The sequence below is a fragment of the Myotis lucifugus genome, unplaced genomic scaffold, assembly GCF_000147115.1.
Source record: "Myotis lucifugus unplaced genomic scaffold, Myoluc2.0 scaffold_1168, whole genome shotgun sequence".
Classification (NCBI taxonomy): Eukaryota; Metazoa; Chordata; class Mammalia; order Chiroptera; family Vespertilionidae; genus Myotis; species Myotis lucifugus.
This window is the reverse complement of record NW_005872216.1, coordinates 56,300-69,506: the sequence shown is the minus strand read 5'-3', so window position 1 is coordinate 69,506 and position 13,207 is coordinate 56,300. Positions and strand designations below refer to the sequence as shown.

At 57.7% G+C, this 13,207-nt stretch overlaps 1 protein-coding gene and 1 pseudogene across 14 annotated transcripts in view; both read right to left on the bottom strand.

The window, feature by feature from the left end:
• Positions 1-797: 797 nt before the first annotated feature.
• Positions 798-1,956, bottom strand: LOC102429179 (annotated as a pseudogene).
• Positions 798-13,207, bottom strand: part of LOC102429481 (saoe class I histocompatibility antigen, A alpha chain-like) — a 65,939-nt gene continuing 53,529 nt past the window's right edge. For 5 of the 14 annotated variants that reach the window (XM_023748129.1, XM_023748130.1, XM_023748134.1 and 2 more), the window contains exons 7-8: positions 2,513-2,560; positions 798-2,365 (exon numbers count right to left, since the gene is read on the bottom strand). In XM_023748129.1, the coding sequence (XP_023603897.1) occupies positions 2,361-2,365; positions 2,513-2,560 (53 nt within the window). In that variant the 3' untranslated portion in view covers positions 798-2,360. Of the gene's footprint in view, positions 2,366-2,512; positions 2,561-2,691; positions 2,725-3,154; positions 3,260-3,381; positions 3,658-4,198; positions 4,475-4,724; positions 5,040-5,124; positions 5,240-13,207 lie in introns of those variants that run through there. The other 9 variants (XM_023748132.1, XM_023748133.1, XR_002827390.1 and 6 more) reach the window with 8 other exon arrangements.

Here is a 13,207-nt window from a genome sequence, read left to right as displayed (position 1 = left end):
CCACCCAAAACTGTAATGTAGGAACACTTTCTTCTCCACCCTATTTCTGCTGTAATTATTATTATTATTATTATGATGATGATGTTGTTGTTGTTCTTGTTGTTGTTGTTAATCCTCACCTGAGGATATTTTTCCATTGATTTTTACAGAGAGTGGAAGAGAGAGGGAAAGACAGAGAGAAACATCGATGTGAGAGAAACACATTGATTGGTTGCCTTCTGCAGGAGCCCTGACCAGGGCCAGGGCTGGGGAAAAGCCTGCAACCGACGTTCGTGCCCTTGCCAAGATTCAAACCAGGGTCCCTTTGGTCATCAGGCCGATGCTCTGTCCACTGAGCCAATCCAGCCAGGGCCAAGGTATCACCTTTTTTTTTTTTTTTGAATTTTCCATCTGACGTTATTTCCAAATACACTTTCTTTTTTAAAAAAACCAATACAGTTTCTGTGGGAATGACAAATATCAGTATTAGGAAATCCAATTATACAAAAACTAGAAGCCCGGTGCATGAAATTCGTGCATTCAGGGGTGATACCACAGCCTGGCCTGCGCAGTCCGGGAGCCCTTGGGGGATGTCTGACCGAGAGCGGGCCTAAGCTGGCAGTTGGACATCCTTCGAGGAGCCTCTCCTACCACTGCCACTGCGCTGGCTAGCCTCGAGCCCAGCTCAAGGATTCTGGCTGAGCGGCGCTCCCCCTGTGGGAGCACACTGATCACCAGGGGGTAGCTCCTGCATTTAGAGTCTGCCCCTTGGTGGTCAGAGTGCATCATAGCAACCAGTCATTCCACTGTTCAGTCAATTTGCAAATTAGCCTTTTATTATATAGGATACTACATCTAGTTGGGTAGATATATTATGTTTTGGGGACACACACTAGGTGGCGCTCATTACACAGTGACTATGCGGTAACTACCATGAAGCACAGAACTGTGACAGCCACAGCTGCAGGCCCTGGGCCTCTCTGCTGAGCACGTTGGGAAACTGGATGCCCCCTCCAGAGGCCCGACCAGGAAACCTGCTCAGGAGTCCAGCCCTGAAGGGGCAGCTCCCAGAGTCCCTGGCAACTGACAGATGCCAGGCAAGCAGGTGAGTGATGAAGTAGTTACAGCCTCACTCACAAAAGCTACCATTTCTCCTTCTAGAAAGAAGCAGGAAGGGAAGGAATTGCTTGAATCCGCACCTGGTGTGTCAGGTGGGAGCGCAGAGGAGGCTGGGAAAGCGGTGGCAGGAGACCCGCCGGGCCAGGTGGGCTGGATCCTTCATAATCATGGTTGGCTCCTAAGCACTGGTAGCAAGGTGACTTCTGATTTGTCATCTCTGGTAAATTACAGATAAATGAACAAGGCCCGGAGTCATACAGGAAGATTAATAAACGGCGCTTCCAAACTGCTCACAGCAGGCTCTCCACACAGGCACCCCGATTTCTTCTTCCCGCGTCTGGCTTGCAGAGCAGCTCCTTTGGCCATTTCCAAACCTCCCTCCCTCCATCTTTGGTCTTGGCTGAGCACTCCGTGTCCCCAAAAGCGCCAGTCCTGTGGCATCTCTCCCCTTCTTCCGGTTTCACTGGCTCCTGCTGCATCTTGGCTGCTCCCTCCTGTGGGCTCATCCTTCCCAAGATCCTTCTCGCTCCCAGCCAGGACGATGGGCTCATGGGGACAGAAATGCTTGACCTGCAGAGGCTATTTTTCTGGGATGTTCTCGAAACCCTCAGGGCTGTCAATGGAGAGACACATCCGGAGAACATCAGTGTCTGGGCAGGAGAGGGAACTCCAGCGACCATCCTCCTCCTGCCCAGCTGTGACCCCAAAACCCACTCGGCCTGCTCTCCATCGCCTTTCCTGTCTGCCCCCTCGTTCCCACGCACCGGAGGTCCCTGCACCCCTGGGAACCGGTCCTTGTAAGAACAATGAGGCAGCAAGTCTTGCTACAGGCGCCATCACCAACCATCACCGATTTCCCTGGATGACAGCCATTGCTGACAAAGGTGCTGCAGGACGCACTCGACGCCTGTGAGAGAAGCTCTGCAAAGGACCTTGACCTTCTCAGGTGAAAGGTGCTCGGGAACGGGTCCGACTTCGGCCTCGCTAAGCCCACAAAGCTGGTCCCGTGTCCCAAGCTCCCTTCTTCGCAAGAAATGAACAAACCAGGTCACATCCAAAACCTCATTTCAATATGGAGCAGGAGGTTGCAGCTCAGAGCATGAGGAAATAAAGACAGGGATAGTGAGGGCGCAGCACCACCTCTGCTGGACAGGAAAGTGTGGGGTGGAGGACGGGGCCAGCGCCCCAATCAGAGGTTCTTGAGTCAGGAAGTGGGAGCGTGAACACATCTTCCATCACTCAGTCCCCACAAGGCAGCTGCCTCACACTGTGGAGGACAAGCATCATGAACAGGTTCAGGTCAGTGGCTGTAACTGGTGACATTCTCAGAGTTCACTTCATGCTCACAGTGTCCCACAGACTCCCCACTACCCAGTCCTCCCTCTGCCCACCCCTCCCCATGGCAGGGTCTCACCTTTAGAAGCTGAGAGAGACACATCAGAGCCCTGGCCGCTGTCACTGCCTGGTGGGGACACACAAGGACGGGGTCAGAGCCCCAGGACAAGAGACTAAGGAGAAACCATGGGGGTAAGGTCCCCCTGGACTCCCATCTGTACTGTTCCAGTGTTTCAAGGGTCACCCCTCCATACTCACTGGCAGCCTGGGCATAGCTCCCTCCTTTCCCACCTGTGGGAAGAAAACATCATGTGAGAGACCAGGGAGGAGGCAGGGCCATGAGTACTAAAAGGAAGCCCTAGTCCTGGGCCCCTGAGAAGTTTCCAGAACCCTGTGTATAGACCCAGGGCAGATCAGGAAACTGGAGGGAAGTGCATGTATGGGGACTGGACCCACCGCCATCCTGGAGGTCTGTGCTCAGCAGAGACCTGCCCTCTGACCTGGGGCTGCTGGGAGCGGGGTCCCCACCACCAGCATCATCAGGTGATAAGTGGGTCCCTCATTTTCCCACGGGCCTCACTACAGAGTAAGTGTGAGCAGAGAACCCCACCCTGGCCATCACACGTGAGGGGATGGTGCTTCCCATGAAGGAGACAGGACACACGTCTACCTGGGCTTGAACCCCCAGTGGGACAGACACTCAGACCCCACCCCTGCCCACCTGAGCGCCTCCTCCCCCACATCACAGCTCCAGCCACAGCTCCCAGCAGAACCAGGCCCCCAGCGATGCCCATGATGATGAAGATGAAGGTGTGAGGAGGCGGCTCTGGGAGGAGGAGGGAAGGGAGGTGAGGGTCCTAACCCCAGGCCTCAGCCCCGACCCCACTGAGGTCCCCCAGGGCCCCTGCTGTCCTGAGAAGAGGCTCTGTGCCCACGGCCCCTCCTCACCCCATCTCAGGGTCAGGGGCTCAGGCAGCCCCTCGTGCTGCACATGGCACGTGTATCTCTGCTCCTCTCCAGGGGGCACCCCCACGGCCGCCCACTTCTGGAAGGTCCCGTCCCCCGCAGGCCTGGTCTCCACCAGCTCCATGTCCTGGGTCTGGTCCTCCCCGTCACGCTGCCAGGTCAGGCTGATGTCCGCAGGGTAGAAGCCCAGCGCCCAGCACCTCAGGGTAACCTCATGGTCAGAGACGGGGTGGTGGGTCATGTGTGCCTTTGGAGGGTCTGAGGGGAGGGGAGAAAATGAAGGAACTTTGCATCCGCCATGGGACACTCTAGCAGTACCCATGTGACCATCCTGAGAATGGACAACCACCTGGGGTGGGGGAGGGAGCATATAGACCACACACCAGCTTAGACAGAGGCACCTGGAAGGTCCTCCTAGTCTTTAGAAAGTTCTAGAATCAGAGAGACACAGCCCAGGGCACGAGGCCACTTGACTCAGAAAAGCTGCGGTCAGGCCTCAGACACAGTGGGTGTGGGCAGCGCACAAGGCCTGAGAGAGAAGGTTCCGGTGGGTCCCAGAGCCCCTGCAGGGCCCATGGGAACCGCTGATGGGCTATTTCAGGGGGGTCTCCCTGCACCCCAGGAGAGCCTGCACCCCTAACTGTCCCTGAGAGGAGGGGGTCCCTCTGGTACCTGACCTGGACATCCCTGGGGCTCCCTCCCTGACCCAAGGAGGGGTGTCTGACACTGACCCCCTGTCCTGTCTGCTTGTAGCAGCCCCAGCCCCGGGGAGAGGGTGTGGCCGCAAGGCCCCTGGTACCTGCGCGCTGCAGGGTCTCCTTCCCTTTTTCCAGGTGAATTTGGAGCCACTCCATGCACTCCCCCTCCAGGTAGCTCCTCACATGGTCTGCCCCACCGGCCGCCTCCCATTTGCGCTGGATGATCTGAGCCACCATGTCCACGGTGGTCCAGGAGGTCAAGTCCTCGTTCAGGGCGATGTAGTCGGCACCATCATAGGCGTATTGCATGTACCCGCGGAGCAGGCGCCCCTCAGGTCCCACATGGCAGCCAACCATCCTCTGGAGGGTGTGAGACCCTGACCCCGCCCCGCGGTCAGCCCCGCCCGCGCTGCGGTCAGCCCCAACCCACTCGCCCCGCCCCGCCCGCCCCGCGGGGACTGAATCTAAAACTGAAAGTGAAATCGGGTCAAAGCCAATGCGGGCTCCTCCCGGGAGGGGGCCGGGCGGGTCCCGCCACCTCGTGGTGACACTCGGAAAGGAACCCTGGGTGTCACACCAGCGGGTTCGTGGGGAGGGGGGTCGTGAGGGGCCTGGAGCGCGGCTCACCGTCCTCGCTCTGGTTGTAGTAGTCGAGGGTGGTCTGCAGTTCCATTCGGAAAGTCTGTGCGTCTCCCTTGGCCCTCTGCGTCTCCCGGTCCCAATACCCCGGCCTCTCCAGCTCCACCCACGGCTGCTGCATCCACGGCGCCCGCGGCTCCATCCTCGGATTCGGGGCGTCGCTGTCGAACCGCACGAACTGCGTGTCGTCCACGTAGCCGACGAGGAGGTACCGGGGCTCCCCGCGGCCGGGCCGGGACATGGCGGTGAAGAAATACATCAGGGAGTGGGGGCCTGGGGGGGTGACGGAGGGCAGGGCCGGGGCTGGACACGCGCCTTCCCGGCCCCGCGCCCCTGCCGGGTCCCCTGGCTCCTCCCCGCACCGCCGCCCCTCCGACCCCGCACTCACCGGCCCAGCTGGGGGTCAGGACCAGCGCCCCCGAGAGCAGCAGGAGGAGGGCGGGGGGCCTCAGGACCCGCATCCTCGGCGTCGGGGGGACAGTCTGGTTCTGGGCGCTTCCGGGGAGGAGTTATAACCGGGAGCCGCGGGGCGCGGGCGGATTGGCTGCTCTAGAAACCGCTCAGCCAATGGGAGTAAGAAGCGGGGGCCGCGTCACGAGTCTCCAGGAAGAGGCGCCGACACAGGTTGGGAGAGGAGAAGTGAAACCAGGGCACTCGGGAGTCCCCACATGGAGCTGCGCCCCCAGACTCTGTCCCCTGCGGAGCCCTGAGCGCAGGCCTGGGCCCTGGGACTCGGTCCTACCCCTCCTCGTGCGCGGGGCGCCCGTCACACTGTGCTGTTCAGGGACTTTCCAAGGTTTTGGTGTCACAATCTCTGTGCGGCCTCACACATAGGCAGGCGCCCAGATAACCTTATGTATGTGGCTACATCTATCATACTGACCACTCACGGAATCAAACAGGTTCCAACTATTATTTTTTAAGATATATTTTTGTTGATTTCAAATAGAAAGAAAGAGAGAGAGAGAAACATCAATGACGTGAGAGAATCATGGATCCGCTGCCTCCTGCACACCTCCTACAGGGAATTGAGACCACATCCCGGGCATGTTCCCTTGACCTGAATCAAACCCCAGACCCTACAGTCTGCAGACCTATGCTCCAACCATGGAGACAACCCAGGTAGGGCTCTATTTTTTTTTTTTAAGTAAACATGGGATCCCATGTGAAAGAGGCTAGCTCAGCTCACACACATGATCTCCCTGGTACATGATACTTGCGAATGTGGTGGAAGGGTTTTTAGTGTACTTCCCAGGTCATCATATAAGGTTTTTTTAATCCTTTTTTATTATACACAGCTAAGAATTTAATGCATTTATGTAATGAATGCAAGATACATATATCTTCTTTTTAAAAATATTTTTAATTTTTTAAATATAGTTGATGTACAATATTGTATTAGTTTAGGTGTACAACCCTGTGGTTAGACATTCATATAACTTATACAGTGATCGCTGCCATACATCTAGTACCATGTGACCTCACATGTAGTTGGTACGATGTGATTGACTGTGTTCCCTGTGCTGTCCTTTTCCTTCCCATGACCACACTGTAAGGACCATGTTGTGTTTCCTCCTCCTTCACCTGCTGTGCCCAGTCCCTCCCCTGCCCTCCAGCAGCCAGCAGTCTGCTCTCTGTGGCTGAGTCTGTGGCTGCTGTAGGATCCTGTTGGGCGGATTCCAGGTGGCTCTGAATGCTGGTTGTTGGGAGGGTGGTGGTCATTGTTTTGTGGTTGTGGGCGGATGCAGGCTCCGCGTTCACCTTTGGGGCATCTTCACCAGAGGCTATGATGTTTTAAAATGTGGATGGAAGGATGAGGCTTCAGTAAAGATAACAATTTCACCTCCTTCAACCGTGTGATTTAAAAGCTAAACTGGGCCCTGGCCAGTGTGGCTCAGTAGATAGTCAGCCTGCAGACTGAAGGGTCTCAGGTTTGATTCTGGTCAAGGGTACATGCCTGGATTGTGGGTTCAATTCCCAGTGTGGGGTGTGCAGGCGGCAGCAGAACAATGATTCTCTCATCTTTGCCTCAGCGTCCATGTCAGCAGAGTGAAAAGGCAAGAATGTCCTCCATCTCCCGCAAAATGTGTTGACCCCCCAAATCCCGGGAAAGGCTCTTAGATACTTCAGGGTTCCACAGACCACACTTTGAGAAAAGTGGTTCTGGATAAACCAAGGGGTGTTTCCCACCCTACCCCTGACTTGGCCTCCTCTTCTCTTCCCAGAATCCCTGTCCGCAAGGCTCAATCTCTGCACCCGAAACTGAGCTCACAGCATTGCCCCTGGGACCTTCTAGAAGAGAGCTCACCCTGGATATTCTATGCCAGAAAGTGTCCTCAGCCTGGGAGGAAGGTGGAGGGACAGGTGTTTCCCCTTCAGAACTCAGAACAGTTTGTGGTTGAAAACACCAGTCCCACAGAAAACGTACTGTGGTTTCTGTACCCCAGCTGAGTATGTTCTCACTTACCAGACGGGAACCTGATGTGGTTTGGTCTGTAGGAGAAGCCATCTTGGCCCTTTTATGCAAATGAGCTGAGTGCTCTCACTTGAGGCCCAGACAACATGCAGAGCAGTCTGTCCAGCAGGACATTCTGTGAGCGAGGACTCGCTCTGCGTCGGTTTCTCCCACATGACAGCCACCAGCTGCTGTGGCCAGTGAGCCCTTGACACGTGGCTCCTGTGCCGAGCAGGGGGACTTTTCACTTCATGGACCTTTAATTCAGCTGCCATGGGGGTCGTGGAGCTGCCACATGAGGCAGCGCCCGGCTAAATGCTGTTAGTTTCCAGTCTCTGCCCCCACAGGGCATAGTGGGCCTCATAGATGGATGGATGCTGCAGTTGTCTTCATATGAAAGTCATGGGTCTTCATGTATCATAGTCTTCAGTTGTGTATGAGGGGCTTAGATACATCCTCAAATCACAGACTGCCCAGGAAAGTATAATTAATGTTCATTTAACAACGAGTGCGTGCAGGCATTAACTGAAATGTACTTAAGGTTGTAAGTGTTCAAAAATGCTCCTCACTGCAGCCATCGTTGTGTTTAGTCTTGTGGAACCCTTATTGTTGGTTTTGTTAACCTTGTGAACATGAGCAGGCACATAAGTTTCTACTTATCACAACAGAAAATATATATTGAGCACAACAGATAGCAGGCACCTGTAGACCCTCACATGCTTAAAGGTTGTACTAGTAAAGCAGAGAATGTCAACTTCAGGTTCCACTTTGGAATTCCTTACCTATTGCTCCTCCCCATGTTTCATCCCAAATTCTACCAACTCTGTCTCCATGCTCCCTTGGACCCCTCTGCCCTCAATGAAAATATATGTGAAGTGTTTACTGTTATGGAATAAGAATTTCTCAAACCAAGACCCAAAGATGAAAAGCCATGAAGGAAAACAGAACTTTTCTATGTCAACCTCACAGTCGAGAGATACAAACACAGGGCCAGAATCAAACGCAAAGTCACACAAAGATGTTGACAGGGAAAGGGTCGGTGGACCAGTGTTCCTCAGCCAAAGCCCAGGAGGCTCCCTGTGGGCAGGCGATGTCGGTTAGTCATCATTACTGGAGGGAGAACGCATCCCACGGGTACCATGGGGCATCCTCGTGGGAAGGCAGTAGAGAGGACACATCTAGGGTATAGGCTCTGGATGGGCGACCTCGGCGAAGATCTGGGGAGCGGGCTCCTCTAGATGGGGGGTGTCAGGAGGGGCAGCTCTATGGGTGGGCAACTCAGTGACCATCTAGGGACAAGGCCGCCTGCAGCGAGGGTGGAGGTGCTGCTGGAGAGAAGCAGCCTCGCTGCCAGGAGCCAGCGCAGGGAGCTGTGTGATCCTCTGTGAGCTGTGTGGGGCCCTGTGTGTGTCTGTGTTTAGACGCAGGGAGTGGGTGTTGCTCTGTCTCCCTTGTCATGGCCTCAGGGCGGCCGGGTCTGAGGGTGATGCTCTGAGAGGTGACTTGTGTCCAACAGGAGAGGAACCCGGCCCAGCTGTGAGCTCCTGGCCAGCTCCCGACAGCACTGAGGCCTCGTGTGTCAGACCAGTTCCTGTGGGGGCTGCTTTTCCTTCTCTCTGAAATCCAGTATCGAAAAGCATCCACCACCCAATCCACAGGTAACGCACATGAGGAAAACATGTGGAAAAGAAGAAATGCAAATGTTAAACAACTATGTTTGTAATGAACACATGTAAACAATAATGAGAATGTGGAATAAGAGAAATAGGAATAAAATTAAAATCCATCGGTTTGGGAAAGATGAAAGGAAAGGAAGAGAGTATCGGCCAGAGGGAAGGGAAACACACTGTTGTAAAGACGGGAGGAATGTAAGCGTGGTACACCATTTCTAAGGAAGCTTTTGCAAAATGTCTCAGCCATTCAAGGTGCTCACATTCCCCGGGCTGGTGTGCTCAGCTGGTTGAGCATCATCCTATGAAGCAGGAGGTGAAAGTATGATGCAAGGTCAGGGCAGATGCCCTGGTGGCCGCCGCCATCCCCAGTGTGGGACATGCAGGAGGCACATGAATGGTTATCATCACTGATGTTTCTGTCTCTCCCTCTCTTTTTCTCTGAAACCAATGCAAATGTATTTAGACACAAGAATAAATGTGCTCACATTATGCACATAAATGTCTCTCTAAAAAATTTATCCTAAGAAAATAATCACATTTCCTAACAATATACATATTGAAGGATTTTTAAAGCAGTTCTTATTGCACTCAAGGTATTAAGACAAGTACAAATAACCTTGTAATTCAGATGCTGTATGGGTCATTCAATAAGGAGAAGATACTACAGTATGAAGAGATTGACAAATGACTGACATATACCAGTTGTGACAGAATTAACGAGCAACTTGAAGTGGGGCTGCTTTTTCCTTTGAGAAACGCCAAGTTTTCCTAAAACAAATGAGATCCAGCTCTGACATCCGTGCCCCCTGACAGCCTTGGAGAGAAGCCGTCTTCGCTTCCAGCTGTTGAGTGACAGGCGCCATTGCGTCTACTCAGCAGCCTTTGCCACAGGCGCCAGCTCCCTGCCTGGCTCTGAGAGACCATTTCCCCTGAGAAATGCCAGCGCAGCCTGACCCTTAAGTGATGTTTTTATTTTTAAAGTTCCCACCGACAGAGACATGAACCCCTTGTCAATCTAGAACAGCAATGGCCACCCTTCTCCCCACGGACTCCTCCCAGCACTGGTCCCCTTGCTGGTAGGGGAGGGTCATGCTGTGGGCCCTTCTCTCCCCAGCACAAGTCTCTTTCTGTGACGGGTCCTGCTGCCCTCCCCTCCCCTCCCCGCACCCATCCCAACACTGGCCTTCACCTCTCCCCCCCAAAGTGCGGTTCATAGTCACCTTGTAGACAATGGTGTTCATGGCTGTGTCACCACCCACACTTTTCTTAAAAGCTCTTCCGAACATCGGAGATGATGACAATGAGTTATGTGCTGGGTTTCCTTAGCCTTCCCTGACCGGGTCAGAGAGGAATGCTCTGAAGACCTGCATGGTGTGTTGCGTTCTGCTCTAAGATGCAAAAGGAGGGAACATCTCTATTCTCCCAACTGGGGGGAGGGAAGCAGCTGCGGACCCAGGTGGGCTCAGCTGTCAGCGCCTTTCCTGGCACGGGTTCTCCTGTGGGACCTGGTGATTGTTCACAGTGACACAGTCACAGTTATGTCCCCAGAGGCCGCCCCTGGTCACAGCACCTGCAGCAGCGCCTCTGCCCTGGGAACACAGCAGCTCGTGCTCTCACCGGAGGGACAGCCTCAGCCTCAGGCCCGGAAGCGCCCGGTGCGGTTCAGAGGACACACGGGCAGGTGGGCCCCTGTTACCGGGCTATTGGCCCCGCCTCCTCCACAGGTTCTCCTGCGAATAGCGACGCCCAGGGGCCAGGGCCTGGGGGGACCCGCAGGTGGCCTCAGTTTGATGTCGGCAACCAGGACATCGGGGACTCTCTGAGCCCTGTGGGGGCGGCTGCCTCCTGCTGCGCGAGCTCTGCCACCATCGGTGCTGTTGCTGCTGGGACCCGGGGTTGTGGGCTGTGCCCCGGGTTTATTCTCGGCGCTTCTGCTCTCTGTCCCCTCCCCCGCCCCCTCCGGGAGCAGCCCCTGCACTGCGAGTGCGAGGCCTGGGACCCGCCCCCCAAGCGCGGGCAGGACGCGAGCCGGGCGGGTCCAGCCTGCGGGCCACCCCGCGGAGGGAACTGGTCGCAGCCACAGGCGGCTCCTGGGCCCTGAGCTGCAGCGGGGCGCACACGGGTTCCCCGAGTCTTCAGGCCCGGAGGCCACAGAAGCAGCCTGTGGTCCGGGCGCCCTCTGCTGGGGCCTCCACTGCCCCGCTGCTGCCCTCAGGCCCCCACGCAGCCTCGAGGCCCCACGCGCCCCAGCGCCCCCAAACCCCGCTCACAGGTCTGGAGGTTCCTCGTGGCCGGCTGGAACTCGCCTGCAGCCGCCCACGGTCTGTAGCAGCTCAGGCTGCAGGTGGGACGCGTGGCTGGGTCTCCTGAGCCTCCTCTCCAGCTGCCGCGGGCGGCCCAGGGCGCGGACACCTGTGGCTCCAGGCCCACAGCTCCTCCCTGTCGGGGTGCGTCCGCCCCCAGGACACGCCTCCCCACCCACTCCCCGCAGGGCTGCGCTGCTCCGGGCTGTGCCTGTGCGGGTCTCCAGCAGCTCATCCCCCGCCCCCCGGCTTTCCCGGAGCAGAGGGGCCCGTCTGCTCAGCCCGCAGTTCAGGCTCCGTGTGTGGATGCCCGCGGGCCGGGTTCCCATCCGTGGCACCCGGGGCCCAGCCCAACTTCCCCCGCAAAGGCCTTGCCCTGAGGACGGTCCCAGGAGAGGGCGGACCTCAGACCTGCTGAGCCCTGAGCACAGCAGCGGGGGTGGCGCTGTCCCCCTTCAGGCCCCAGAGCAGGACCAGCGGCCCAGGAGCCGGGCCTGGTGCTGGGGCGGCTCCTCCTGGGCCCCGACCCGCGGGGTCCATCCGTGGAGGGAAGTGCGGCCTTCTCTGCGGGGTGAAAGCGGCTCCGGGTCCCCAGCTCTGGCTGCGGGCAGCGCAAGAGGCTCCTCTTCCCTTTGGGGTTCTGGTCCGCACCCCTGGTTGCTTCTCCCCCAGCGGGGAGGAGTCTGCACCCAGCAAGGCCCTTGCCCAGGACCAGCGCCCAGGACTCTGTGGCCGGAGGGCGGCGCTCTAGTCTCTGAGCGTCCTGGGCGAGGGCAGCAGCCTCTGTGTCAGGGGACCGTCCCCCAGGCTCTCTGATCATCAGACTGTCAGCCGTGGACCCGGGTGGGGGGTCAGATGGTGGGGCGCCACCCCTCCCCCCACAGTGCCTAGGCCCCAGTCTGAGGGGGGAGGAGGGGGAGCTGGGGTCTCGTTGCCGTGATCCCCATGGAGGTGGGGCCTCTGACCCCCTCCCCCATCTGCCTCCTGCAGCTCCCCGCCTGCGGGGCACCTTAGTGTGAGGAGCCCCGGGAGCTGAGTGGGAAGCGTCCGCCCGGAGCTCCTGGGCCTTTAAAGCTTCACCTGAGTCGCGGGCCTGTGGCGAGTTCCCTGTGCAGAGCGCCCCCAGCGGGAGGGAGGCGGCTCCTGCAGCCACACCTTCGGGCGCCAACAGGGGGCAGCAAAGGGCATGTTTACCCCAAAGGCCACCCCTCCCAGAGCCCAACCTCAAGGCTTTAAAGGTGGGTGGGGGGTGGGGGTGTTGTTTGTTTTCTCTATAATGTGTGTGTTGTCCCCATAATTGAAATGCATTCTCCCTGAGTGTGAGCCTCAGGGCACTGACCCCACAGGCACCCATTTCGCAGGATCCTGCGCGTTCTGGGCTGTGTGTGCGGCCATGGCCTCTCCCTCTGTGATCAGGACAGTTGATCAGTGCGGCTCCTTTTCTCATTGAAAACTGTGCTCAGCAGGAGGGAGCCTCTCCCTCTCTCTCAGAAAGAGGGGGCTCCCCCGGGAGCCAGAGCTGGTGGCCTTGCTGAGGGCCCGGGGCGGGTTCCCACGGGGACAGGGCAGAAAGGGAGGGAGGGAGGCGGGGGTTTCTGCAGCCGGGTCCCCTCCAACAGGCCTCCAGCTGTGAGACTGAGAGGAGGGCGGTCACCAGGTGCCTGGCGACTTGGGGAGGAGGTGACTCTGTTGGGAGAGAAGCCCCTTCCCCTCCACACGGAGAGGCTCCTGCTCTGAGTCACCGACCGCGCGCAGGGCGACCCAGGAAGCCTTCCCGGAGGGGGCGGCGGGCAGGACAAGCCCAGGACTCAGACCCACAGAGCTGCTGGGAGCCGCGCAGCCTCCTTTCCGGGTCCCCGGCCGTCCCTCCCCCCGCGTCCGGGACGCGGTCCGCCGTCCTTCCTCGGCTCCTCCGCCTCGGCCTGTCGGGGTCCGGGGTCCCGCGCCGAGGTCAGCGCTGGGGGAGGCGGAGCAGTGGGGCGGGCTAGTGGGGAGGCAAGTGCCGGCTCCGGGTCCGACCCCGCGCAGGCGTCCGGGGCC